The sequence below is a fragment of the Alternaria arbusti genome (assembly GCF_024043155.1).
Source record: "Alternaria arbusti strain BMP 1465 chromosome Unknown scaffold_1, whole genome shotgun sequence".
Lineage (NCBI taxonomy): Eukaryota > Fungi > Ascomycota > Dothideomycetes > Pleosporales > Pleosporaceae > Alternaria > Alternaria arbusti.
The window spans coordinates 699,111-726,974 of record NW_026249941.1 but is presented as its reverse complement, the minus strand read 5'-3'; the positions used below and the strand labels follow the sequence as shown (position 1 = coordinate 726,974).

The 27,864-nt window shown below is 53.3% G+C and overlaps 6 protein-coding genes across 6 annotated transcripts; 5 read left to right on the top strand and 1 right to left on the bottom strand.

Moving 5' to 3' along the window:
• Nucleotides 1–130: 130 nt before the first annotated feature.
• J4E86_000267 (uncharacterized protein) lies at nt 131–5,099 on the top strand (the record flags this gene model as incomplete). The annotated part of the gene is made up of 3 exons (XM_051440842.1): nt 131–2,153; nt 3,691–4,126; nt 4,292–5,099. The coding sequence occupies 3 exons, from the start codon at nt 131–133 to the stop codon at nt 5,097–5,099; spliced, it is 3,267 nt and encodes a 1,088-aa protein (XP_051307013.1).
• A 1,321-nt stretch (nt 5,100–6,420) lies between these two features.
• J4E86_000266 (uncharacterized protein) lies at nt 6,421–8,919 on the bottom strand (the record flags this gene model as incomplete). The annotated part of the gene is made up of 1 exon (XM_051440841.1): nt 6,421–8,919. One exon carries the CDS (start codon nt 8,917–8,919, stop codon nt 6,421–6,423), a length of 2,499 nt encoding a protein of 832 aa, XP_051307012.1.
• A 5,616-nt stretch (nt 8,920–14,535) lies between these two features.
• Nucleotides 14,536–16,129, top strand: J4E86_000265 (uncharacterized protein; the record flags this gene model as incomplete). The annotated part of the gene is made up of 2 exons (XM_051440840.1): nt 14,536–15,745; nt 15,801–16,129. The coding sequence occupies 2 exons, from the start codon at nt 14,536–14,538 to the stop codon at nt 16,127–16,129; spliced, it is 1,539 nt and encodes a 512-aa protein (XP_051307011.1).
• A 1,450-nt stretch (nt 16,130–17,579) lies between these two features.
• On the top strand, nt 17,580–18,846 carry J4E86_000264 (uncharacterized protein; the record flags this gene model as incomplete). Its single annotated transcript, XM_051440839.1, has 2 exons — nt 17,580–18,011; nt 18,106–18,846. 2 exons carry the CDS (start codon nt 17,580–17,582, stop codon nt 18,844–18,846), a joined length of 1,173 nt encoding a protein of 390 aa, XP_051307010.1.
• A 355-nt stretch (nt 18,847–19,201) lies between these two features.
• J4E86_000263 (uncharacterized protein) lies at nt 19,202–19,849 on the top strand (the record flags this gene model as incomplete). The annotated part of the gene is made up of 2 exons (XM_051440838.1): nt 19,202–19,547; nt 19,632–19,849. The coding sequence occupies 2 exons, from the start codon at nt 19,202–19,204 to the stop codon at nt 19,847–19,849; spliced, it is 564 nt and encodes a 187-aa protein (XP_051307009.1).
• Nucleotides 19,850–21,476: 1,627 nt separating this feature from the next.
• On the top strand, nt 21,477–27,218 carry J4E86_000262 (uncharacterized protein; the record flags this gene model as incomplete). Its single annotated transcript, XM_051440837.1, has 1 exon — nt 21,477–27,218. One exon carries the CDS (start codon nt 21,477–21,479, stop codon nt 27,216–27,218), a length of 5,742 nt encoding a protein of 1,913 aa, XP_051307008.1.
• Between the last annotated feature and the right edge of the window lie 646 nt (nt 27,219–27,864).

Sequence of the window (27,864 nt, the reverse complement as noted above, 5' to 3'; positions counted from 1 at the left end):
CCTGAATGCACTCAGCCTCTAGATATGTCTTCCCCAAATACCTAGGTACTCTGCGCGATCTACATATTCCAGTCAGACTGCCTAATGACCTGCGTGGGAGCCGCAATCCGGAGTTTAATGCGCAAACAGCATGTCGCATTCAAACACTAGTCCATCGTCAGAACCGCGCGAACGTTATTCATGGATATCGCTTTCTGAGAGCGATACCTTAAGCGGTATCACGCAGCATGAACACGCCGAACAGGGCAACGGCGTCGACCGCACTCGCAGGCCTGAATCCCGAGCTCAAGAGCAACGCGAACACACCGATTCGTCTCCTCATGCTGCTCAGGAAAACGAGACGCTTCTCTCCAGCCGAGCATCTACCGCACTCAGTGGAGCAATCGATGACCACTCGCTGGAGGAGCCGCAAATAAGGAACTTGGATGATTCCCATGAGCGTGAGTGCAATACCGAGTACCCCAAGTTACTATGTCCGACATCTTCTGACGAGCTCAAAGCAAAGTTGCGAAATCAAAGCCTGCGGACATCTACAGATTGGGTGCCACACACGTTGCGAAGCCCCTACTTGATTACTCTTAGCCTAGCATCGCTTATACTATCTGTCGTCTTAGCAACGCTTAGTTGGCAGTCTTATGAGAATTCTGGACTCGGAGATGATGACGGATCTACTGGACTACTCGTTGGATGGAGATATACGCCCACTATCATCGCAATTTTCTTCACGCAGGCCATCGTCCAGGTTGCGGAAGATGTAAAGAGAACAGAGGCATATGCACGCCTGGCCGACCCCAACCCTATCGAAGCCAAGTTTACCCTATTCTACCTGCCTAAGGTATGGTGGAAGAGTGTCTTTATTGGCTTTTCTCGAGTACGAAGCGGTGGCCACCGAAGATGGAATCTGGCCTTGTCTTCGCTTGTAGCTGGTATCAGCATACTGAGCATTTCGACCTTTTCATCCTCCGTATTCGTCGCAAAGGATATCTTGATCCAGGAAAATGTGCAGCTTCAACGGTATGCCGCTGGCCAGGCCATTGCCAGAGAGTTGTCGCCTATCCAGCTCGCACCTCGCAGGGATACATACCTCCGGACTATAAGCGGATACCTCTTTAACGTCTCTACATCTATCTGGTCGTCAGATTCGCATGTCATTGTACCTTTTGGAAAGTCAAGTGGCGACAAGAGCCGTGCAACGCTTCCGAACGGCATATGGCAAGCAGATACTGAGGTTTTTCATCTGAACTATAGTTGCTCATCGATGGTTCTGGTGGAGAAGAATATAACCAAGATTACCTACAAGTACACAGACATTGCGAAGACTGCGTGTCCAAACGACACGTGTGCTGTCCACTCAAAGGGGTTCAAAATCCGATCAGAAGACGGATGTGAGGTCCAAATCCAAGGTCCAATCGCTCAGTGGGATAATTATGGAGCCGAGTTTTCCTCCGATGGCTTCATCACCGATACCTTTACGAAAGACGGTGGCTTGCTCTGGACGAACATGTCTTCTAATTACGTGTCGTGGGAGACGCTTATTAGAGATTACGGTCAGCCTCCAGCAATCCGCTCCACTGGAGAGAAGGTCCTCGAGCAATGGTCTCGCACGTTCATCTATAGTTTCTCCGATCAATGCATGGGGCGCGACCTGCTACTTGTATCACCTCAATGGATAGTCCGGCCGTCACCTGCCGATATACCTGTGGGTGTATGGGAAAAAGACTCATGGGACAACCTCACGATACGGGCACACGTATGCAGTCCAGAATATCATACAGCTAGTCTACCAGTCTCTGCATCCATCGACGGCGCAGAAGCTTCCATGTCCTTTGATGTATCAGAGTTTGAGCGGCACAGGCAGCCGGTGTCGAAACAAGCCATCGATTTCGACTTGTTGGATGGCCTTAATTTTCGCAGTGGCAGTTGGAACAAGTACATGGCCGTACCTCCTGTTGTCCATGGTTCTTTCGAGGGTATATCGTTGCTTCTTGCTTCAACTTTCGCCCACAACCTGTCTGAAATGCTGGAGAACGTCACCCTAAAGGAAGAAGCTAGCAAGCTGCGAAAACGCTTCACAAGGGAGCTCTTACTATCCTCTATCACTGAAACCGACGTTCCACAGCTGGAGGATACAAATGGATCTGTGACGCGCGTTAGTAGACGAATCCTGGTCGTCACCGAGGTGGCGATAACATTGTTTGTGCTATTCTTGCTGTTGGCATGCTATCTTTCAACGGCTGTATTCTATACATCGATTAGGAGGCGGCCGCTCAACCTTCGATCAGATCCTGCCACCATCGCTGGAACAGCATCCCTCTTCAACATCTCTTCGCTGCGTTCTACCACGTTGAATACATTGATCGGATATGACAGATCACGCACGCAAGAATTCATCGGATCACGAGTTTATTTTCTGCAAGACGGTATTCTTTCGGAGAAAACGCCGACACTTGAGCATGTTGCAGGTAGAAACCCGCATGAAACCGCCAAGATAAGCGAGATCCCATTGAGCTCTCCCAAATCCCAAGATGGAAACCAGAATGACTGGAGGCCTTCAATGCTCCACAAGAGATGGCTTCTTACATTACTAGCTACTGTCATTGCCATCGCAGTAACCATGATAGTTCTTCGCAAATACGCACGAGAGAATAAGCTTTCTCAGACCGCATTTACCTACCAGGTCAATTTAGGCTTGTTCGACACTTCGTTCTCTCCCCACTCCGTCATTGCTACGCTAATCGCTGTTTGTATCGGATTGAGCTGGGATGGTATTGATAAGCCTATGCGGATTCTGCAGCCACTCTTGACTTTGTCGCGGAAGCCCGCAGTCTCGACACGAGGAGCTTCTTTGACATACCAGTCTTCACACTGGATATGGGCTGCTACCAAAGCAGCGTCGCGCAGACATTGGGTACTATGTCTGGTAGCTACTGGCACCACGTTGTCTCAAATCCGTAAGCATTCTCGCACGATTGCGTTGTGTAGCTAATCATGTAGTCATCATTACCATGGCCGCGGTCTTCGAAAGACAAGCCACATCGATCACTCGGGACACTTGGGACCCATCGCATAAGCATCACCTCCCCATGACAGCACCTTTTCAGCTTCGAGAGGAGCCTATACAATTTACCCACTCAGCCGAACGTACACGCAATTTCGACTTAGACGAATATATGTTGGAGTCATCCGAGATAGTGTGGCTATATAACGCCTTAGACGAGATAGTTTTGAAGGCGCCGCCACTGGCGTGGACCAGGGACGAATGGACGTTTGGTTCACTCGATATGGCAAGATTGCCAAACGTCACAGTATCTCCAGGAGTAAGCTCTGATCCTGGAAGACAGTCAAGCTCAAATGACCTAGAGTCACCTGCCAAGGTGATTTTCACTACCTCCGCGATACGAAGTCGATTGCAGTGCTCTCCGATCACTGTGCCAGAGTCTGGTTGGCTTGAACAAGCCGCGGACGTCTTCCCTGATCGGACAAATGAAACGCTGGAAGGATTCGCACTACCGACTACACTTTTTGATGGAGAGCCATATAACACGTCCGTCTTTTCCATTCCGAGACGGTTGTCGTGTTGTGCGAACGGCACCGATCCAGATGGGCAAGCTGTCGTCGCATATTGGAGCACCAATAGTTCCATGCTTGAGCGGATGGACCCTAATTGGGACAAACTAACATGCACCGAAGAACAACTTGAGACCGGCAACTGCACCACTGAGAATTTACCATCGGACCCGATCGGTGAAGATTATCCAGCGGATGTTGTAGTTCATGGCGCTTGGTACCGCAACTTTACCATCAAGTGGATCGTGGGGCCAGGCGTGACAACTAATATCTCTGCAGCTAATCCAGCCGCGATCGACGACGTACAAGAAGTCAGCAATCCGTACGGCCCTGCAGACGAAGAGCTTCTCTACTTCAAGGAAGAACCCAAGATGACCATAATGGACTGCATCACGGTTATTGAAAATACTACCGCCAGCGTTACCGTAGCCAGGAGTTCAGGCAATGTTCTGAACTATACTCTATTGGCTGATCCGGAGCCTGCTCTCAACGCATGGGAGTACGCCTGGGACATCGTTTACCCTGACCCAGCATTTTACGACGGATGGGGGAATGTTAGGTAAGCCCTTCATTTATGCAGCCACTGCACCTATGACCTTTCCAAACCTCTAGTGCTAATCATCATCGCTACTAGTTACGGCCACTTATTCATGACGCAGCTCCTAACCGCCCCACACATCATCACACCACACCTGCCGCATTCCTGGCTATCATATAATCGCAGCATCGAAGAAACAGCGATCGAACGCTTCAACATCCGCGACCGCGATCGCGGCCTCAACGTCGACTTCATGTCGTACGCCAACTGGCATCTTGCCAATAAAGATACCGAGTCCCTGCTCAATGCAACGACACTTTTGCGACACTCAGAGAAGACGTTGCAAACCTTCTTCAAACATTTTGTTAATACCGGAACAAACCATCTCAGCGGTACCCGTATGGGTAGTAGAGATCAAAAAGCAGTCTACGAGGAAGTCTTATACCCAGACCGCGTAAATGGGACATTTACGAAACGTGTCGAGGTTCTTGCTATGAACGAGACGGCCACATGGCTCTCGCTTGCTATACTCATTCTACTTGCCGTCATTCTCATCGTTCTCATTGTGAGCTTGCAGATTGTGTATCCGAGCTCATGCATGCAACATCGCGTCGAGTGCTTGGCAGACGTACTAGCTATGGTTGCTGGAAGCGAGGGGCTGATCGGTTTGATTGAAGAGCAGGGTATCGAAGGCTTTGCTAAGAGTGGTAGACTGACTAAACTGGGTCGGTTCAGAGACGCGCGGGGAGATGTTAGGTGGGGTGTTGAACTCGTGGATGCAGAGGGTGTGGAATGGGTTGATGGACCAGAGAAGGTTGCCTCGGCTGGACACGATGAGGAGTCATCAATTCAGTGCGGGGAAGTAGTCGATGCGAACAGTGCGCTTCTGGAAAGTGAACGATGGTCACCTTCCCTACGGCATTTCGTTCAGGAGCAACAGACAGAGCCAATGCTGGGACCCAGCGATGTTGCCAACAACGCATCGAGGCTATAGAGCAATGAGACCCTTGACTCTTGACTAACTGGCCATGACTATTCCGGTGCTGTCTACGTGTATCCCATTTCCTACCCCGACACGTGTCCATCAATCTACGATACATGCATTCACTCGCCCAGCACAAGTGAGGCAAGCGAGGCGAACAGGCCAGCCACACCGGAAACAATCGGCAGCCAGGCCCACGCCAACGCGTACAGTACCGGCACTTTCCATTTTCGTTACCGTACCGAGGCCACGGTCTGGAATCGTGGGAAAAAGGAATGGTGGGTAGCGTCATGCCCGCAGTTGTAGTGTGGGGGTGAAACGACTAAGTGCTGTAGCCCGAATTAGGATGTCGCCCTATGCAGTCAGACAAAAGCATGCACGCAAGCTCAGGTCAGTGCTGGCGTCCTGCATCACATTTGCGGTGAACCAGTACAGGGTAACGGTGAGGAGGGTAGAAGAGATGTGATTGTGATCATATCCTACACGATACCAGCAGGCTAGCCGCAGTATCCGATCTGAATAAATCCCATCAGGCCATCCATCCATCCCAGCTCAGCTATGTAAATAAGGGAAACAGAGAGAAAGATCCATCGCTGCGTAGTTCATGATCCATACGTCCATCATCATAAGCGTCGTAGCCGTTGCCAACACATCGACCTCTTGCTTACTTTTTTTGCGAAATAGCGGAACGAAAAAAAGGAAACCCCACCAAACATTTCTGCCACGTACATGATCCAGCCATAACAAGTAGAAAAGGAGATAAGGGTATTACATCCGCCAAAATCGAGAAAAAAGTGCCGAAAAGCCTCCGCGAGGAGCAGGTATAGTGCAGGGTAAAGAAGAAGTAAGAAGAAGGGGGGAATAATGTGGGGAACGCTCAAAAAAGGGCGCGACGAAAGGCAGGAAGAAGATAACCGTACAATCTGATCGGTCCAAACAAGAAGTTCAATGGCGGTGGCCGCCCTTACGCATTGGATGTTGGTGTGCGTGAGCGTTCCCAGTCTAGCAAACCATAACAATGTGACCTGCACTGTCGCAGGGAACGCAGCAAGCATACAAACATGGAATGCGAGTGGGCAATAGTGCCAAAATCGAACTTGCGAAGAATAAACCGATCCGAACTTTTTTGTTGAGCAGGTCTGCCAGAGAGGCATGTCCGCGCTCGTAGAAAGCTTTTGATATGGAAATCATCCACCCAAGAAAAAAGGAAGATACAAAGAGATCTGCCGCGCAGGGCAGAGGATGGGAAGTTACGTGTGGCCAGCAGGAAATAGAGTCAAAGTCGAGCTACGCATCTTCCTTTCGCGCGCGAGTGTCTGAGGTTCGGAGATCCTTAGTTGTAATAATGCGAACCGGTGTTGGCGCGGCGACGCAAAGGTCGTGGCACCTCAACAATTCGATCATCGTAAGACTCCCGTACTGTTCGGCTTTCGCGCCTTCTACGGTCGCTGCGCATGCTTGCTTTGGTCATCTCCTCTAGCTGGCTCCGCGTTACAAGTGCCTGTCCGTCACCTGCGTTGCTGCCTCTTTCACTGCTGTGATAGTTGCTCTCATTATCACGACTTCCACTGATGACAAGTTCTGCCATGCCGTCCTCGGTCGGGATGAGTTGCATAGTGCGACCCTCCATGTCGCCGTTGAACTGCAGGCTGAGTGGGGCGTTCGCATCAACTCGGAGGCGAATCTCATTATTGCCGTTGCTCGTAAGAGCGGTGCGATTAGACTGGCTTTGCCTATCGCTTCCAGAGGAGCCGGAATGAGAGGGCATTGAAGGTACCCTCGAAGCCCTCTTTGCAGCACGATGGATGTGATCGTTCAACGGAACATCCGTGCCACGTTGGTTGTTAATGTAGTCTATCGCCTGAACTTCTTTGGCTTTGCGGCCGCCCGCATCAGTAGGACGGCGCCGGCGGGGAGGAGCTGGCGCTTCGGGAACGAAGGGAGCGACGGGTTCATCGGAGTGGTACTCCTCCTCGCTGTCATCAAACAACGCTGCAGGAGTCTGGTAGTAAACCTTCGAGTTGCGCTTCTCGCGTTTGCGCTCTTGCTCGGTCTTTGCAGCCTGTTCAGCCTGGAAGCGATCCTCGAGAAGCTTTTCAGCTTTCCTTTGACGTCTGGCGGCTTTTTCTTCTTGTCTGGCTTGCTCTTCGGCTGCGAGGCGCGTCTCCTGCTGCCTCACAAGAGCGTACTCCGCATATGCTTTTTCTTGGGCAGAGTGTCCGTAGTGAGCGGATCGACGCCGTTCAGCCTTGGTGCTATCGCCCACATAAACCGAACCACGTCGTGCGGGGTATTCGGTTTGTGTTTCGCGCGGTGGGGGTGGAGGTCGGCTGATGGACTGTCGGCGAGACGCCTCGTTAGTGCTTTTGGTAGGGCGATGACGGCTGGAGCGGTCGTCGACGCCAACAGGAGGAGTCGACAGCGAATGGCGGTGGCTGCGAACTTGCTCTACGGTTGTGGTAGTGTGAGCATGAGACAAGATAGGCCGTTCCGCCTTCCTGGTCTTGGGCTTAGTCGTTGACTTGGACTTGGTCCGCGAAAGCTTCGAAGAGGGCGGGGGCATGAGCGCACGGCGGACACGTGGGTCCTCGGGATCGATCTCAGGCTCCCGCTCATAGTCTCCTTCTCCATCAGACGATCCCGTCTCGGATTCACTATCGCTTGTATAGGCTCCATCCTGGATCTGGAGTTGATTAGGGTATGTACCCTGAGGCTGGCTGCGCCTCGCCGAGTATTGCTGCTGATCGCGGGGAGCTTGGATGACAGCGGGTTGAGGTGCTGTGCGCGCGGTATTGAATGACTGCCGTGGCACCATTCCCGGCCTCTGCATTGGGTCGTAGGATTGAGGCATCTGCTGCAAGTAATGAGGGGGGTAGCCAGACGACGTCCCATAGGGCATGGATGGATGAGCCATCTGGGGGTAAGGTTGCCGGAATTGAGCAGATTGGGAAAGAGGCGGACCATGCTCGTGGTGTGGAGGGGGGTATCCAGGCGCACCATGGGCCCAGTGGTGGTACTGTGCCCCAGGCTCACCGCTGTAGCTCATGGGTCGAGTAGCGGCCGACGGGCGACGAGGACGTGTTGTGGCTGGCTGGATGACGGCGGCTCCTGCGTGGTAGGACTGGCGATAGTGCGTAGGGGAGGGCGGAGCCTGCTGATAGGAAGCGGGATCAGAATGCATTGAGCGTGTGTCTTGTGGAATGGGACGCACGTCGCGAGCGGATTGCGATGGCAGTATGTCAGGGCGACGACGGACAGCTGAGGCAGGGGCGTTGGGGTCGTACTTGGTGCGTCTAGGCTCGGCACCATCCGGTTCAACTCTGCTGTCACGACGATCTCTGCGCTCCGGGCGGGACTCCTGGGTAACGGTCGGCCTGCGTTTACGTTCCGGTGGCTGATGTTGGACAACAGCAGGAGGCTTGGAGGCAGACGAAGCGGTGCGAGAGGGCTTGGGTCGCGAAGAGGACTTGGAAGTCTTCTCGGTCGTATCCGTCGGGCGTCGTCGGGCCTTTGGAGCTTCAGGCTGGGGAGGCGCTGGGGCAGCGGCGGCAGGCACCTGGGGGGGGCTGCGCTGGGGAGGAGCACTTTGAGCGGAATTAGTGCTGCTGACGGTGGCGGTGGTGTAGCTGCTGTACCCTGAGTCGGAGCGAAGGTCGATGTTGGTCGGCGCCCTCTCCTGCGCGGGCGGCATTTGTTTATCCAAGTCGGAAGGGTGCGAGCGCTTGGTGGAGACGTTAGCGGCATTGGGCGACCGGCGGCCCTGGAAGGGGATAGAGCCGCCTTCGCTGTCATCCGAGTAGCAGTCCTCGACAGTAGGCTGCAGTTCCGCCATGGTGGCAGCAGCAGCAGTAGTAGCAGCGTTTGTTTTGGGGAGAGAGAAGACAGGAGTCGGCAAAATATCTAGCGGCTCCAGCAGCGCGCTCTATCGATAATAAAGCGTCGCGGGGCGATCCTGGACAAGCAATCAATCAGGCGAGACGGCGAAAGCGCATTATTCGCACGGGCATAGGGCTGGCTGCTACCGTCTCATCAAGGCGGCGGGGCGTGGTGTGGGTGAAGGGGAGAGAAGATCAGAGCGAAGAGACGAGGGAGGCAGAGGGATGAGGGATATGCGAGGCGCTGCAGAGTATGACGGGCGACTTGGTGTGCAGCAGACAGGCATGCAGGCGTTGTTCGGGCTTCGACACACGAAAGTTTTCCCCCGCCCGTAAAATTCAAAACGGCGTGGTACTATAAACTGCCTTATAGCGGGCTAGCTCTTTCATGCAATGCGTCTAATCGTTGGGCGCGCACCGCATCCGTCGCTGCCCAGTCAACCTCCAACACCTAGTGGTTGGCCGAGGGGCTGCTCTGCCGCCCTCAAGCTCCTGGCTGTCGTCAAGTGGTCGCTGTCGTGGTGACGCAGCCTCCACACCATACTTTGGGTGGCTGCATGCAGACGCCCTCGTTGCCAGCCGCAACACTGCCATTGCCATGCTGCTGTCTGCACCGCGACCGCGACCACGTCCGAGTAGTCTGCTGGGAAGGCCTGCTCTCCGAGGCCGAGTCTGCGACAGTTTCGCCATGCGTCCACACTGCTTCATCCTGCCGCCATGCCACCCTGATGCTGATCACGTCGTCCGGGTCGTAATAATAGCCATTCGCCTGGCCATTGGCTGCCTCAGATGCGCAACATCCATCGGTTTGAGTGGTCGTGGATCGTCTCCGTTCGAACGACATGAAACCGGGATTGCCCGGCCCTCGTAGCTGCGAGCCGTTCGCCTGAGAGGGCTGAATGGGCGAATCCACCTCAACGCACCACCTCACCGCCCTCTCGCGCGTCACGACACTTCGTCAAAACCACATCTCAACGCGCTCCACGCTCGATCCAGCCCTCATGAAAGCTTGTCGCCCGCCTGCTAGACGGAATTGGCGGCCGCTGCTGCTGATCACACTTCGCCTTGGCACTGTCTATCGTGTATTCCCACGACGCCCTCGATGCTCTGCAGCATCACACGGTGAACGGTTGCAGGGCAGAATTTCCTAGCTCCATCGAACTTTTCCTTGCGCTTCCTCGCTTCCTCACGGTTCACGTCATGGAGCCTCAGCACTGCGTCGTTTATTAACAGCTAACTCGTTTGCTCCTGGCTCGGCCACGTCAATCACGCTTACCATGCAGGAACAACAGAGCACTCTCACCATCGTTACCTTCATTAATCTCCAGGACGCGACGCATAACATGTGTCCTTTCGCCACTGCGAGTCCTCATTGTCCGGTGTCAAGCATGGCTGGCGTTGCGTCCTCAGAACCACGCAAATCACAGCCCCTCAGCTCTTGCCCTGCCCGGCACTAACGCACTTGCCAGCAAGACAGCGTATCGGTGTAACAATCCCATCGAATCGCCTCGGACGCAGCTCTCATCACGCGGCCCGTCAAGCGTTGCTTACTCGCCTAGTCATCGACACTACCCCACCAAAGCTTCCGGTGAACAGACGCACCGCATCGAGCAGCGCAATGCCCTCAACAGTTCTGGCCAGAACCAGAACAAATGATGCGCTCTCGAATACGCCCAATCCGGCAACCTGCGGCTTCCACGGCACCGCGACTCCAAATGTCACACGCACGACGACCGTTATCGTATTCCGAAGTATTCGCCACTGCTCTCCTCCCTCATGTCCCTCATGCTGTGTTCGACCGGCGTCATGGTACACAGTCTGCAGACGGAGTGCAGCGTCTTGACTTTTCGTCGTTGCTAGATCAAGCTTCAGACATTCGCCATAAACACCCCACCACCAGCTACCATGTGGTGCATCATTGACAGCTTTGCCATTCGCTCGTCCCGGTCCTGTAAGACGAAATAGTGCAGTGGTCCGTAACGGAAGGGTGGCCGCTCATCCAATGCTCCTACACCACCAGGCATGACGTTGAGTTTCGTGTAACTGTGGCTACCCTTCATCCACGCCTGCGCCAGATATGTGCTGTGATGCTTGATAAATGCCACTTAGAACCATTCGCTTCGGCTCAGATGCAGCACTCTGCGCGACACCAGTTTGTGCCGACCGCCAGGTCTTGCAAAGCGCTTGTTGCACACATTAAGTGATTAGCCAACCTTCTTCGCAACCTCCAGCAAGTTCTGCGGCGGGGTAGCGGACAGATACGGCATGACAACACGCTCGAAAGGGCTTCCGCATACAATCGTCTTCCACTGACGTCCGTTTAGACTCTTGGTGTGACCGGCAGAGCATCGGGGCTGAATCATTTCGGCACATCGCACACGCCCTGCAGACATCAAGATCTTTGGCTTGAAGCCTGTGTCAGATTGATGCGATATCGGCAGCTCTTGTGCCACAGTGACACAGTCATGTGCATGGAAACTGTGAAACGCCATCATACTTCTCAGGAAGGGATGCTGGGAGTCGATGCTCGAGAACTTGCGATTGATCGTCGACGTAAAGACGCGATGGGCGTTCGGTGCCGCCATGCGCAGTGGACATGCGATGGATGTCAGTATCAGTTGCCTTAAGCATCATGCAGGTAATGTACCCACAATCTCAAAATAATCTACGCCACAAGCCATCTTACATGAACTCCTGCAAACTCCTTATTTTTTATTGTCAGAAATTCAGACTGCACCTCTCGTTATATCAAAATCGTGGTCGCGCCTTTCTAACTATTGTCGTCTCCGCCGTTTGGTTAGCGCTGGTTGGGTGGAGGAACGCGTGGGAACTCGCTAAGCACAGCCCACTACAAATCCACCATCTCGTTGGAACCCGAGCGAAATTCGACAATGGCATTCCAAACGCTTTCATTTCACCGCGCTATCCAGCTTCAGTTCGTTCGCGCGAGCAATTCCTCTCTAGAGACTACGTTTCCATCAGGACGTGTGACTCACATGCGGCATGTCACTTCGTCTCAGCAATGAATCCTTCGCTGCCCAAAGTGTCTCCAATTGGGTCCCGAACACTTGGTCTTGCGGCTCTCGCTGCCCTACAGACCCACTTCTGGCGCTGACACCATGGACTTTTGGATCTAGGATGCCCAAAAGACCCACCCAGCGGCTATTGTGGGCGAAAATTCATACCTTCCGCTGTCAACTACAGGTACCACGCGACGGGGGAGCGAAAAGCAATAGTAACAATCCCGAGCTCTTCCATGATGATCTACGAATGGAAGCTTTGAATGAGGACGTCTCGTCGGAATATGTCTCAGCTCAACAGCATTTGGTCCAAATTTTGCTGTACACGTGGGGGATCACCTGTCTGGTCAGGCGTCAGTCCTGGCCTTGTCCAGCTGACGTCACTTGCTCCCCAGATACTCCAGGTGTTTAGTGTCCGTTGAGGCCTGAATGGAGACCCTCATACAGGTCTACGGGAGTAGGACCAGTCATCCCGTGGTGCGTGCGGCAGCCTCGTCAGCCATGGGATGCCTACTGCTGAACACTGGCCTCACTAACTACCTCGTCCAATCCACGTCAACTATCGTGCCGTATGGGAAGATACACCTTGGGGCTTCTCTTCCATAATGGGGATTGTAGCCTTTACGCGGCAATCAAAAGCACACCTCATGTAGCTGGCTCACTCATTGTCCGAGGCCGATGAAGCGTCGTGCAAAGGTTCAGACGTGACTGAAACGGAAAACTCGGTATCATACACACTCACAGAGAAGCTTTCCACTTGCTTCCCGAGATTTTCCACACTCCAGCATAGACAAAGACGGGAAGCGGGGTGCTTGGTGTCGCGACTTCTGTCACCAAGCCTGTCACCCAGGTAGCTGACTCGAGCCGCAGACTCACGTGATTTTGTCACGACTCAGGTGCGGCTCGGCACGAACATGGGGATCACTGATCAGCGACGCCGGCAACCGCAACACACCCTCGGATCTGACCCCAGCTTTCGGTAAACTAACTACATAGACCTGCACAGACGACATCTTCTTTCTGCATTTCACTTCTCACACCTGTTGATCCTGATACTGATTTTCAGAAGCAAACTCGTCCTGCCTCGGTACGGCTTCGGGCAGCACCCGGCCAGCTCAGCTAGAAAAAGCGCACTGGTTGGTCTTCCAGTAGCGACGGGCTAGAGCCATACGATGACCGCCACACCTTGGATGGGAAACATTTGCATCGATAGCCTTTTCGCATGTCGACACGCTATGCAAGACGTAGTATCCAACAAAGAAGGATCCCATCACCGCACGACGCCCCACACCGGAGTAACAACAGTAGATGCTGTTTGCAAGACGTATGTCAACCACACGAAAATTCAAACAAAAACATGACTGCTGATACCCCTAGCGTTTGGAGAGCCTAAGAGGCCATGCAAGCGGGAAAACCCGTCAAAGATTGTGTTAGTAGAACAAACTTCGAAACAACATCCTACAATATCCGCCATTGAATGTCTCAAATCATGGAGACATTACAGCTAAGAACCGGAAGAAGGGCCGATGAGGCGCATGATCAGATCACGACCATGAGCAATTCCGCATCTTGTGCAAAACCCAGATGAGTTCAGACGATGATAACACAGTGGCAAAGCTGAAGGCCTACCGGTCTGGTTATACGAACAGTTGTATTAACATGCAGCAGCAGCGTATGTGTAGCTAGACGGAGTACAGTTTCACGCACTTACTTTCGCCGCTCGACCAGGAGGTATCGTCTTCACATGTATCTAGACATCGTGGAACGCTTCCGCTCGTAGTACATCAACACCTCGATAATCAATCGATGAGCCAGCGGAAGATGCCCTGCCAATGTTGGATGGCAATGGCTGTCGGCAAGTTGTCTAGCAAAAGACCTCGATTCGAGAGTCTGGGCCCACGCCACGTGCCCGTAGCGGACAGCGGACACCCCGCTAAGTGCTTGCCCAGGCTCCAAACCACCAAAAGCCCACCCCATTTGTCGCAGCCACCTCCGGATTTCCATCACCACAATGGCTGTTCACGCGGGGTATAGGCTGGGCGTGACTGTCGGAAACGCCTTGACATGCGCCTGCGCGCTGTACCGGAGTCAAGACCGCCAGAATGCCGGGTCCAGACAGCACTATCGCGGATGCTATGCTGCTTGGAGCTGCTTGGCATGAGTACTGCTAACCGCTGTGGTGAATCGTCTCCGGAGCTATGGGCTTGAGGCTCCGTACCAGTGTCAATTCGATAGGTCGTAGGCGAGATAGCTTCGAGAGCTTGTCAGTACTCAATGCAAATTGCTAAGTTTTGGAGAGTCTGGGGTACGGTGGAGCCGAGGCCGCAAAGAATCTGGGGAAGGCGAGATCAGTAGTCTGGGGAAGCCGGTGCGTATATGAGGTCGAGTATCCTACAGTTGTGGTTTTAGTTCTCCTTCATCCTCCTCCATCACAAGCCAGATTTCCTCTTCTATTCTCCCTTACTCCTTGTTGATCTTCTCGTCGTTCATCAAGGTTTACATCTTACCCCCTTGAAGGGCCTCAGAGGACTCCGAGAGTCTCCAACGACTATCATGGCCTCTTACGCTGAAGAGAAGGGCAACGTCGCCACCCTAGAACGCATCGAGTCCGACACAACCGCCAGCAATGCCGCCATCAGTCGTTTCACACCCGAGGAGCAGAAGAAGATTGTCCGCAAGGTCGATTTTCGTCTCATCCCCACACTCGGCTGCATGTACTGTGTCTCTCTCATGGACAGAACCAACCTAGGTGTCGCCATGGTCGCCGGCATGGGTGTCGATCTCAAGCTCACTGGCGAGAGATACAGCATCATCGTGCTACTCTTCTTCATCACATACGTCGCACTCCAGCCACCAGCTACCGTTGTGCTAAGGAAGCTTGGTCCAAGACTCTTCCTGCCATCTATCGTCATCATCTGGGGAGCAGTCATGATTGGCTTCGGTTTCGTCAAGGAATGGCACACACTCATCCCACTCCGTCTGCTCCTCGGTATCTTCGAGGCTGGTTTCTTCCCCGGCTCTGCATACCTCCTCTCATGCTGGTACAAGCGATTCGAACTCCAGAAGCGCAACACCGTCTTCTTCCTCATTGGTATGCTTTCGTCTGCCTTCTCAGGTATTCTAGGCTACCTCTTCTCTCTGCTCAACGGCAAGGGTGTACAAGCAGCATACTGGCTTGGTCCCCACTACGGACCCACAAAGAAGGCGCCCACCACACCCGTCAGCTTCGGACCCGGTCTCTCAGGATGGCGATGGATCTTCATCATGCAAGGTGTTATCACTGTCTTGATCGGCGTCGTAGGATGGTACTTCATCGTTGACTTCCCCGAGCTAGCAGCCAAGCCCAGCGCGACCCAAAAGAAGTTCCTCGAGCAAGACGAAGTGGACTTCATCGTCGCCCGCATCGAAGAAGACCGCCACGATGTCATCGCTGAGGAGTTTAACCTCAAGAGTTACCTCGCGGGCGCCATGGACCTCAAAGTTTGGGGCTTTGCTCTCATCTTCATGTTCACGACCACTATCACCTACGCCATCGCCTACTTCCTGCCCATCATCCTAAAGGACGGTATGGGCTTCAGCCCCGCCGCAGCAAACTGCCTCATCGCACCTCCTTACGTCTTCGCCGCCTTCGTCATGGTTGGCTTCGCCTGGGCAGGAGACAAGTACCACATCCGCAGCCCATGGGTCATCGCCAACGGTGTCCTCGCTCTCATCGGTCTCCCCATGATCGGCTTCAGCACCAACGTCGGTGTCAGATACTTTGGTAAGTCATTCATTCCCATTGCCCTCTCTGTACATGCACTAACAACCACTCTCAGGTGTCTTCCTCGCCACCGCCGCTGCAAACGCAAACGTCCCTTGCATCCTCACATGGCAAGCCAACAACATCCGCGGCCAGTGGAAGCGCGCTCTCTGCAGCGCTACACTCGTCGGCGCTGGCGGTATCGGTGGTATCATCGGTGGAACTGTCTTCCGTACCCAGGACGCACCTTCCTACGTCCCTGGTATCGTTGCTTGCATGATTGCGTCTGGCATGATCATCATCATCTCGCTGTTGCTCAACTTGAAGTTCTGGATGGCAAACAAGCGTGCGAACAACGGAGGCAAGATCATTGAGGGCCTTGAGGGCTTCAGGTACACTTTGTAGATACCCAGAGTGTGTATGTGCGAAGGGATGAGGATATGAGTAATGAATTGTTATGTGTTCAATCAAGGTTGACACTGCATCTACGTGGAAGTGACCTACCCTTTCAAACCATCGCACCACCACTCCAGTTTCCTTTTGCAAAACCCGAAAGCAATGTCACCTTCCAGTCTGAGAAACACGGCGAGATTTTCAGCCACCCCCAAGAACATGTTCTATGTCATTTCCAGCCACGGCGACGCCGAAGCGGGATCAACAGTATATTGCCGCTCGCCCGTCTTGGCCCTTCCTTCCTATCCGTCTTTGAGCAACGAGAAGGATCGCTTGGAAAGACGTCTAGATGTTCCTTCTCGGATCGCGGATTACGCCCTCTTGGTGGGATGCGTGTTTTGAACCGGGATAAGACAGGGGACATCTAAGCGAGAAGGTATCGCAATGGCGTAAGTACACAACGGGTGAGAAATGGAGGGGAAGCTGTTGAAAAACAGACGTGCTTTCTAATGCAGGCATGTACTAGGATTGTCTCAACATTTTCTCTCTTCGCGGGCCACTTCTCATGATCTGTAAAAAAACCGATTCGTCGTCCGGAAGATCAGTTACTTATGCAGGTGACCGATTCGCTGTTAAAATGGACCAATTAGTATACTTCTACGGAGAAAAATGCACAAGCCGAAGGTATGGCTGTCTAGGTGGTGTCAAACGAGATAGCATGAAGTATAGTTGCATCGATATACCAAGACCCGTCGTCTGCTGAGCCGAAGTGCTTGCAGATCTGCCGGGTGGTATTGATGCAGCATCTAGTGCGGCTCATTAAAAGGGAGCTTGCGGCTCATGTTCACCTATCATGGTGGCATGGGGTGCAAGATGTGTTATCTCTAAACAAAGCAGCCTCCTTGCACTTCGTGTGGAGTACAGCCCAGTTGTAACTTTCGCCGCACCACCTAATCTGAAGTGACTTTTGCTGCAGCACAGAATTCCTTTAACTTCCATATATAACACGCGGGTTCTTGGGTTTTATCCGGTCTTGATAGTACATCATCGTGCGTTAGTACATACCTAGGTAATCTCGAGTTCTCTTAGAGCATCCTCCTATGCTCTACTATCTTGGCCACGTGAAGGTGCCATCTCTCGGGAGTCTTTCATCGAGAATCTACTGCGAGCCTAATGTCTTGGGTTGCAATTGATCTTCCATGGCATTCCTTAAGTAGCATATGGTATCATCGTTGGGTCCTAAAGGCCTGTCGCGTGAATGTCGTACGTTTCTTGGGTATGCGGCAACGTGTCGTATCCCCTCCTCGGTATCGAGGTGAGTCTGGAAAGAGTAAACCTCATGGTTTCATATTCGGCTCAATTCAGCAGTGGTGGAGACATAAAAGACCAACCCCCCTCCGGTATTGACACGACAGCAACCCGCTTTGACACTGCTATCTCTTCACCAAAAACTTCAGTCACAATGCGCATCACCATCGCAGCTGGCTTCTTTACCCTCATTGTGCCTTCTCTTGGCTACGATGTTCAGTTCTATACCGGAATACAGTGCCGAGGCGAACGTCTTGGTGGAGCAGTTGGCTTGACGCCTGATGATGGGTGCCAGGACGGCAGCTTGTACAGCATCAACGCCAATTCCGTCTACATTGCTCAAGGAGACACCGAGGAAGACCTTCAAATCGCTTTTTATGGGGGTGACAACTGTCCTCTCGAGAACGCAGTCGCAACAGGGAATGTTGGTGCATGCCTTAGCGTCGGCGGTGCCTACCAGCAGTTCGATTCCTACAACGCTTTTCCCATCATCCCGCGCAGCAAGCGTGAAGATTCTGTCCAGTCCCAGGTCAATGACGACCCTTCGAACTTCCAGCATGGGGCTTTGTTCGAGGATGATGACGGTGTAAGTTGCAAGACGAAAGCGATGGCGCTATCTCCTATTCCGGTGTGCGATCGCTAACTATGCATGTGTAAAGGTCCAATGGCGCCTCCAACAGATAGCAGAGAACGCTTTCAGAGGCATACGTGCTGAGGAGTGGTCTTCCACCATGCGCATTGCCAACACACAGCCTCTGCCCGATTTCGACGACATACACATTGTCAAACTTGCAGAAGATCCAAACGAGAACCCTGCTGAGAACGCCAAAGTGAGCGCTGTCCCATCAGAGCGAAGCCCAAACCCAGCGTACGAGGTCGAACTTGCGCTTATGCCGCTCGACAACCTTCAACCCTACTGCACCGCCATCGCTTCATGCTTCATTGCTATCGGCGGCCTTCCTGAGCAGTACTTTCCCCGATCAACCCAATATGTGATCGCCCAGATCGAGCGTGCATGGAGAGCATCGACCTTGGAAAACCTCTGGACCTTCCTGAATTCACCCTTCTTTCTTGCCACAGGAGGAGCATACATCGCTACGCGCTACATACCAGCATCCCCGGACACGCCCGACGCACCGGCGGCTCAATGTACACAGGGTCAGAATCTGGCCCTCGACACAGCAGAGCAATGCATCAACTGGGTGGCAGCGAGCAGTGGTCGAGGTGAGACCAACAATGTCCAGTGCACTTTTGTTGATGAGAGTACGGGCGAGCGGGGAGCGTTGAGCCTGTCATACCTCCCCAATAACATCGATCCCCAGTGTGGAGCCCCACGCCCGCCTCGTCGCTTGTCAGCGGGAGTTATCAGCCGTGCCGAGCGGGCTTTGCTGGGCGACGTGCCGGCTCCGCTCGCTTATTGAGATGCACGTGACTGTGCTGAGAGTAACCACCTGGGCATGTACGTACCTTGGTAGCCTCCGGTGTAAGCCTGTAGTGTAACGCAGACCATTCAACATGGTTTCGTTAGTGGAATGTAGTAAAGGGATTAGGGATAGGATGAATTGATACATGTCTCTGGTTGGCAGGTTTATCTGCTATACTGCGCGCGTGTTTCAGGTTGCCAAGAATTCAGCCTTGTCCAGGGCTGTGTTGTTGCCTTGACGTAAGAACCAACGCCGATCATCCGGCTTTGCTCAGGTGGTTAATTAGAGTCACCGTCCCTATACTTTCTTTCTTTGAAGTGAGTGAGTACATGTATCCTCCTCTTACGAAGACATGTCGAGGAATTCGTTTGAAAACCACGGTGGACGCGAGGAGAAGGCGCCGCTGTACGCACTTTCACAGCTCATCATTCCAGAACCCGACGCTCCTCCGGCCGGTATTCGCGAGTTCCTGACTGAAGTTCTTTCAGTCTCGCGTGGACTCTCGCGCGAACATGCAAGCGCCATAGCAGACAAGTGGAAGCTTGGCACTGGACGCGAAATGCGCGACTACCCTCCAAAGATGTATCTCGAGATATTCGGTCCGGAAGAAGGATGGTGTGTGTATAGAGAAGTCAAAACCAGACTCCTCAACCAGAAAGACCAACGTGCATTACCTCGTGAAAGTCGCACTTTCCTAAGTATGCTCCACACCTGTCGGCATAGTTACGACCATGCGCTGACCAATGCTTTAGTTGGCATAAGTATCTTCTTCATGGTTACAGCCTACTATCTGATTCCCACGTTCTGGTCGTCGCCACGTGCGCTACCTCTGCGGGCGATGGGTTTTGTAGCATTCTCTTTGTTTGGTGGTGGCGGCTTGATCTGTTGGACAGCGGCCGTTTCATCACCACCCACTGTTGATGAGCAGGTCGAGCAGGAACTTATGAAGGCGTTCGTGGGAGAAAATCCAACTTCCAAGAAACAGCAGAGCTTGAAGTAGTGAATGGGTTGATAAAGAGAGCAGCTCCGGGAAGGACGAGCTTTGCATGGATGCGATCTCGGGGAACGACCGGGCTATCTCGGTTAATACGCGTCTTCCATTCAAACCTTCAACTTTCTTTTCCTCCGTGTGAGACAACACCATGTCTGGCCCCGCGGAGCAATTTGAATCGCATGATGCCCCTGGACTAACAGACCCTTGGGAATTTGCGTCGCAGCCCGAAGTTCTGGACAACGGACGGGTGAGCGGCGTCTTGCGTCGCACGGAACCGCGCCTGCCGGCACTCGCAACGTCATGCTTACCAGCCCTATGAACGGTCCACCAACAGATGCCATCAGGACTCGAGCTCGAACACCAGAAGGCCCCTGCACTTGTTCATCCGTAAAGCGTACCCGAAGTCATTCGGGCCTTTGTCATCCATGTCAGCCGCAGCCTAGCAGATGAGCGTTTGTGGATATTATCGCGACAACAATCTGTCCGTCGCAGCTTCCCGACAGTCCTCGCGCCGCGGAAACGACCAGAGTCATTGGAGGAACAACTCTTTTCTCTCGCCCGATGGACTGCGAATAGCGAGCTGAATCACAACGCCTCCTAAACGCGTTATCGCAGCTACCGAACGCCAGGAACTGAGTTACCAAGCTTTCCGACGCGCCACTTTTTGCCGCTAGACGTAGGCTTGTCCTACCTGGTACGAGATCCGATGCCCAGAACACTGGATAGACCTTCCAACCCCAAAATGTCGACTCTGAACGCTTATCTGGGAAACGCTGGGTTTTCGCAATGCCCTCGTGGTCTAACACAAGTGCAAGGGTCCTTCTCCAGAAAGATTTTCATATCCACATCACCCTGGCCCTTAGAGCTCCAGACTGCCGATGCATGGGTGGATCGTATGTACAACACACCACTTAGTCGATCAACGCCGGGATGAGACCTGCCCTCTCGGTACCAACTCTGTTTACTCGTGAGTACCGCCGCGGCTCGATGTTGGAGTCTCGCCTTCAAAGCGTTCAGGTTAGTGGCTCTTTCGCGCGGTGAAATTGGCCGGACCGACACTGAGCGTAAGCCACGTCGCGCTAACACGCGTGGAAATTCGTCAAGCAACGGGCGACACTTCTAAGATTATTCCTACCCAGGTGTACGCCATGCAGGAACGCTCTTAGCCTGCCATAGTTCTTTGGGATCTTACTTTCGTTCCTGCATCCTATGCCCGTTAGTAGGTACCGCTTGGCTCTAAAGCCGGCACCATCAATATTGATGAACAAGACTATCTTCCCAACAGCGGCATCTCATCAGCGATGGGTTTTTGATCAAAACGGATTGCCACGGTGAGTATCTCACACGGCAGCAGCTATCGATTGTGGCTTTTGTCCCCTGGCATCTCTGAAGAGACCCACCGGCTATCTACCCTGTCAGATGTACCTACGAGTCGAGCGACAAGCGTGAAAGCGGGTTTAACGGGATGTCATATTGTAATCGGGATCCAGACCACGTTGTCGTAGTATACCCAATTCGGTGTGAGCCCCGTAAACCCTTGATGGGGGTCTTCGAGCTTAAGTATCATCTAACATCATGTACTCCTGATTTCCATCGCTCGCTTCTCACCCTCGTCGATTGATCGTCATTCGCTATGCGCTCGTTCGCTGTTGCCGCCCTGCTCGGGCTTGCGGCTGCTCAGAGTAGTGCCTCTAATGCCACTCTGAGTATTGCGAGTCGCTCTTCGACATCGCCAACGCCTCTTACAACCACTTCGGCCACCTTGACAGGCCCCAAGTCGGTTATCACCGTCGCCACCGATGGATCTGGAGATTATACCGCCATCAATGTAGCCGTAAAGGCTGCACAAGATAGCGGCATCGCCACTGTCTCCGTTCTCCCTGGAACCTACTCCGAGGCCGTCACTGTCATCGGACAGGCTACTGTTACGATCGCCGGTCCCTCTCCAACGGCTGCGGATGACTTCTCCGAGAACAAAGTCACAATCGCTGCCACTACCGTTCCATTCAGCATTGGTACGGATAAGATCAAAGGTGTAACCGTCCGAAACATCAACATCATCAATTCAGCTGCTGTTGGTCCAGGAGCCAATGCGGCGACAGTTTCGCTTAGAGGAAGCAATGTTGCTTTCTATGGGTGCTCCATCATCTCGCCTGGTGGCACTGTAGTCTCAGCTACCTACGGAACGGCCTTCTTCGCCAATTCGTACATCGAGGGCTCGAATTATCTCTTCTACAACTACCCGACTATCTATCTGTACAAGTCCACCATCGTTCCTCTCAGCTCGAGTGCTCTTATTGTGTACAGCAAGGGTGGAACCCCTAACGGAGGTACCTTCACGAACTCCACGGTCGTATTCGATTCGAGCTCGATACAGCAGAAGACAGGATATACCAACAACAACGTATTTTTGGCGGCCCCAGCCGCCGACGGTGCAGTGGCAATCTATCGGAACACAGCAATGGGAAATTTGATTGCCCCTGCTGGATTTCACCCTTCAGCGGCTACCACTCCGTCTTTCTACGGCGAGTTCGCCACCACCGGTGCCGGTTCTTATAGCAAGAACGCCGCAGCTCGCCCTGGCTACGATGTCCTCCTCTCGGCCGATCAGGTGTCTCAATTTACCATCGACAAGGTCTTCGGAAGTGCGTTCTACCCTTACGCTAGCTCTTCGCTTGCATGGGTTGATCAGAACATTGTTGCGTCATTGAAAGCATCGTATGATGCTCAGATTGCTTCCGCTTCATCTGCTGCGTCGACTGTTTCTTCTACGGTGTCTTCATCAGCTTCATCGATGGCTTCGCTGGCCAGTACCGCCAGCCCCATCTCGAACGCTACTATCACTGCTTCCACAGTGACCAGTGCTACCCCAGTAGCCTCTTGCACAATCGCAGCCGCGTCTCCGACTCTGATAGTCTCCAAGACACCCGGACCATGCGAGTTCTCGAACGTCACGTCAGCTATCAGCGCCCTCCCCAACGACGGCAACCCATATACGATCAAGATTGGCGCGGGTACATACGTTGAGCAGCTTTCCATCACTCGCAAGGGGAAGGTCACCTTGAGGGGCTTCACCGACTTCACCAATGACTACACTATGAACAAGGTCCGCATTGAGTTCTCCAGGGGCGAGCTTACCAGTGCTGGCAAGAACGAGCAAACACCCGTAGTATACTCCAAGCCTAGCGGCGATTCAGGAATGGCTTTATACAACATCGATTTTGTCAACACCTACCCTCAGACTTCCAACACCGCAGCACTGGCTGCCGACTTCTATGGAGCGAACATTGCTGCCTATGGTTGCTCCTTTATTGGTTTCCAGGATACCCTACTTGCTAATAAGGGTACGCAAGTATTCAGCAACTGCTATGTTGAGGGTAGTATTGACTTCATTTGGGGTTTCTCCACCGCATACTTCCATCAGTGCATGATCGTTAGCAACACGCCTGGGGCTTTCATCTCAGCACAATACAGGGCCACCGCAGACGCCCCCGGTGGATATGTGTTCGATTCTTCAGTCATCACATACAGTGCTACCTACGGCAACACCTTCGGCACAACCTACCTCGGTAGACCTTACAGCCAGTTCTCCATCGCTATCTACATGAACTCGTATATCGACAAGCATATCTCTAGCGCTGGCTGGACCGTATGGCAGACAAACAACCCTCAGACATCAGGAGTCACATTCGGCGAATACAACAACACGGGCCCTGGCAGCTGGACGGACACAGCCAAGCGGGCCGACTTTGCCACAAAGTTGACAGCGTCCCAGGCTGAGAAGTACACGCTTGCTGCATGGATCGGCAGCACGGCATGGTTGGACATGGATGCGTATAATGCGATTCCTTCGTACACCCTTACAGGCCCCACGACCACCTCGCCATCACCATCTCCGTCCCCTTCTACCAACGGTACCGTGACTGGACCGACTACCACTGCAACTGTCAATGCTCATCCTGACAGCGGTACTGTGCCGCCCCTAGGCGCTGTAATCGTTTCCAAGGATGGCAGCAACGGTGCTGCGTACACCAACATCACTGCCGCACTCGCTTCGCTTCCGCAAGACAAGACCAACCAAACCATCTTCATCTACCCGGGTACCTACAATGAGCAAATCCCGTCAGTCAACCGTCCTGGTGCCGTAAGGATCATCGGGTACACCACGGGCAATCCAGGTCAAGCCTACAAGGACAATCAAGTCACTGTCTCCTTCGCTCGTGGTCTATCCGTCTCCCCATTACCCGTCGGACACTCGAACGCGGAAACATCCGTATTTTCTACCGCATCAAGCAGGATTAGCATGTACAACGTCAACATGATCAACACCGATAACCTCGATGGTGCCGAACCTAACTACGTGACTCTCGCGGGCTCAATATACGGCAATGACATCGCCTTCTACGCTTGTTCGTTTGATGGCTGGCAAGATACCCTTCTGAACGGAGCTACCGCCGGTTACCAATACTATGAGTCGTGCTACATTGGAGGTGCCATCGACTTCATTTGGGGCTACTCCAAAGCATACTTCAAGGGATGTACGATCGGTGCCAAGCGCAAGTCATCGGCTATCACGGCGCATAGCAGGAAGTCGAGCACCGATATTGGCGGCTACATCTTCGATCAGTGCTTGTTCACTGCGGCTCCCAATGCAGTCGACGACCTAACCCAGAAGGTTTACCTCGGCCGTCCATACTCCCAGTACGCGCTTGTTGTCGTGAAAAACTCGTATCTCGACGCTACCATTATTCCTGCCGCTTGGAAAATCTGGTCCGCAACTGATCCACGTACCGATCACATCACCTTTGCCGAGTTCAACAACTCTGGTCCTTCGAACTGGGAGCAGAACGTTGCTGCCCGTCAGTCATTCGGATATGCCACGCTACTCACTTCTGATACCTACTCTTTGGCTTCTGTTATGGACTCAACAGAGTGGATTGACATGACCTACTTCAACTCCATCGTCACTCCACAACCCTCCGCGCCCATTGTCATACCACCTGGACCTATCGTCGTCGGCGGCAATTCTACTTTCAATGGCACGACCCCACCGGCCGATGCTCTCATTGTCTCCAAGACACCGATCGTTGGTGTCGTGACATACGATACTATTCAAGCGGCTCTCAACGCTGCGCCAACTACGAGCAAGACGAATGCCACAATCTTTATCTACCCTGGTATCTACGAGGAGCAGCTCATCATCGCCAAGTCCGGACACACCATCTTCCGTGGATACTCCGATTCAACCGATGATTACTCCAAGAACCAAGTTACCATTCAATTTAGCCGTGGTGTGGATACTCAAGGTACCTCTGGTAGCAACACCGACGGAGCGACTGTCTACGCAAAGGGCAACTACTTCCATGGTTTCAACATCAACTTCCGAAACAACAACGGCACGCAGCAGAACATAGCTTCGCTCGGCTTCGCTGTTCAAAGCAGCAAGTTCGCCGCGTTGTACGGATGCCAGATCTATGGTAATCAGGACACTCTCAGCATCTCTGGTAGCCTGTTCACCTTCAAGACCTACATTGAGGGTAACGTGGACTTTATCTATGGCTCCGGGTCTGCGTATTTCCTTGATTCGACGATCGCCTCCAACGAAGACGGTATCAGCATCACAGCTCACAAGCGTACGGCTAACACAACTGCTGCGGGCTTCGTGTTCGATCAGTCAAGAATCGTGCCTGCACCTGGATCTGGGAAGTTTAGCAGCGTCAGTCTTGGTCGTCCATGGAATAGCTTCTCTCGTGTTGCGTATGTTGGCTGCTACCTCGACTCTATGATCAGCCCGGCTGGATGGTCGCAGTGGTCAAAGACCAACCCGCAAACTGATGGTGTCACATACGGAGAGTACCATAACACTGGCCCAGGTTCTGATATCTGCAAGCGCGCTGCGTTTTCCCAGCAGCTTTCGGACAACGATGTTGCTCAGTTTCAGCTTGCTTCTTTCTTCGCCACGACTGCGTTCATTGATTTCCGATTCGTCGATACTCAGCCGTTTGCGATTGGTATGGGCTCGCCCCAGGTTTGCAGCACTGCATCCTCGTCCCTCATATCATCATCAACAATGTCTGCCAGTGTTTCGATGTCTACTATGAGTCTCACCTCTTCGAGTAGTCTACCGTTGGTCATAGCGTACACCACGACTACCGTGATCGCCCCACTTACTGCGAGCACCTTTGTCACCGCCCCTGAAGTCACTTCGACTACTGTGGTGAAAAGCACAGAGACGTTCTCGATCAGTGCCATCGACATCATCAAGACCAGCACATTAAAGGTCACTGCCACCACCTCGATCGTTTCTCCTGACGTAACCTCCACTGCCACTTCGGTAGTAACTGAGGATGTTGGCCTTACTGTTACCCCGGAACCTGTTACCAAGACCAGCGTCGTCAAGGGTACCGTGACCGAAGCTGGAGTGACAACCAAGGGCGCTACGACTTCGACGGTCAAGGGCACCACGACTGTTACCGTTCTGTCCACCTCTTCGCCCAAGCCAACATCAATCACCGTCAGCGAGGGATCCACAGTCTTCATCACGAGCTCGAAGACTCAAAAGGCAGCTTCCACAATAGTCAAGACTACCATCTCGATCGAGCCGACCACCACCAAGACGACTACGGTGCAACCCAAAGACTCAGTCACGATCAGTAGCACGTCCATCAAGACAACTACCAAGAAGTCCACTACCACGCTCTCTTGCATTCCCACTCGCAGCGCGGAGAAGCTGGTCCGCCGAGGTGCCGTCCTTCCTCGCGCTGTGGCTAGCACTACCACGGTCACCGTCAGCACTACCGTGAGCAGCTACGTAGCCACAGCTACCGCAACTCAAGCTGGCTCGACCGCCTTTGTCACAGAGTTGTCCATCGCTACCAAGACTACTTCCCTGAAGGCCAGCACCAGCACAGTCACAGTCACATCCGTGGTGAAGACATCGACGATCGCTCAGGCAGGCTCTACTTACTACACGACAATTGTTTCAACAGAGAAGATCGGCAAAACCACGACTCTGAAGGCCTCCACCAGCACGGTCTACTCCACCGACCTTGTCACCAAGACTGTCCTATCAACAGTCACTGAGCCAGCAGTCACGGTCAGCTCCCTCATGACCGCTTCAAAGACTTCGACTATCCTCGCAGCGCAGGAAACCATCGTCGTAACCCAGTCGAGCGACGTGACTTCCAAGACAACGATTACGCTGCCTGTCTCTACGAGCACCAAGTTTGAGACGGTGACTCTAGGTGGCGGAGTAAAGACGGAAACCGTTACTGGGGCCCCCAAAACCAAAACGGTAGTTGCGAAGAGTACCGCGACGGTTGTTAGTCTGGTGACGAAGACGTCGAAGGGTGCGGCGGCTTGCACGGCATCTTAGATGATATCAGGGACGTGAGGTTTAATTCTTGTACATATGTAGTGTGTAATGCTTAATGAAGAGACGCTTCAGTTTGAATGTGCTTCCATCTGAGATGTGTCGTGCTGAGTAATCGGGGCTGCGTGGGCGGTTCTCGTGGTGGAGAGGAATGAGGCTAGCGCAAGCGAGGGGTTCCAGGAGCTTCAGCCCACCAAGCCTCGTGCAGCCCACGTTAGAGGCGCGTCATGGCACCAAAAGTCATCGGAGCCGTCTCCTGCTCCGGCGCGCGGGATGGCGGGGGCCAGCTCAACAGCTACCGATTTTACGCTCGTGCCCCCCGATTGCGCATCGTCTCCCCATATCATCCGACGCCTGTCCTGACGACTACACCGCTTACTGAACAAGCCCGCGAGCCATTGGCAGACTCAACAGCGGGGGTCCGTTACTACACTATCTTGGTAAGCCGCCGCACCCCCGACGTACGTCCAAAAGCAACCTGGGCGGGTGGAGAAGCAAATATCGTGTACAAAAGTGGGATTGGCCGCTGGGCATGGCCATTGAGCTGTTTTCTAGTGTTCTAGCCTCTTCGTCATACAGAGACTAACACCCTACGTCAAGGTCCCCACCTGTCGTCCTGAACCCTCGATTTCAGCGACACCACCGCCTC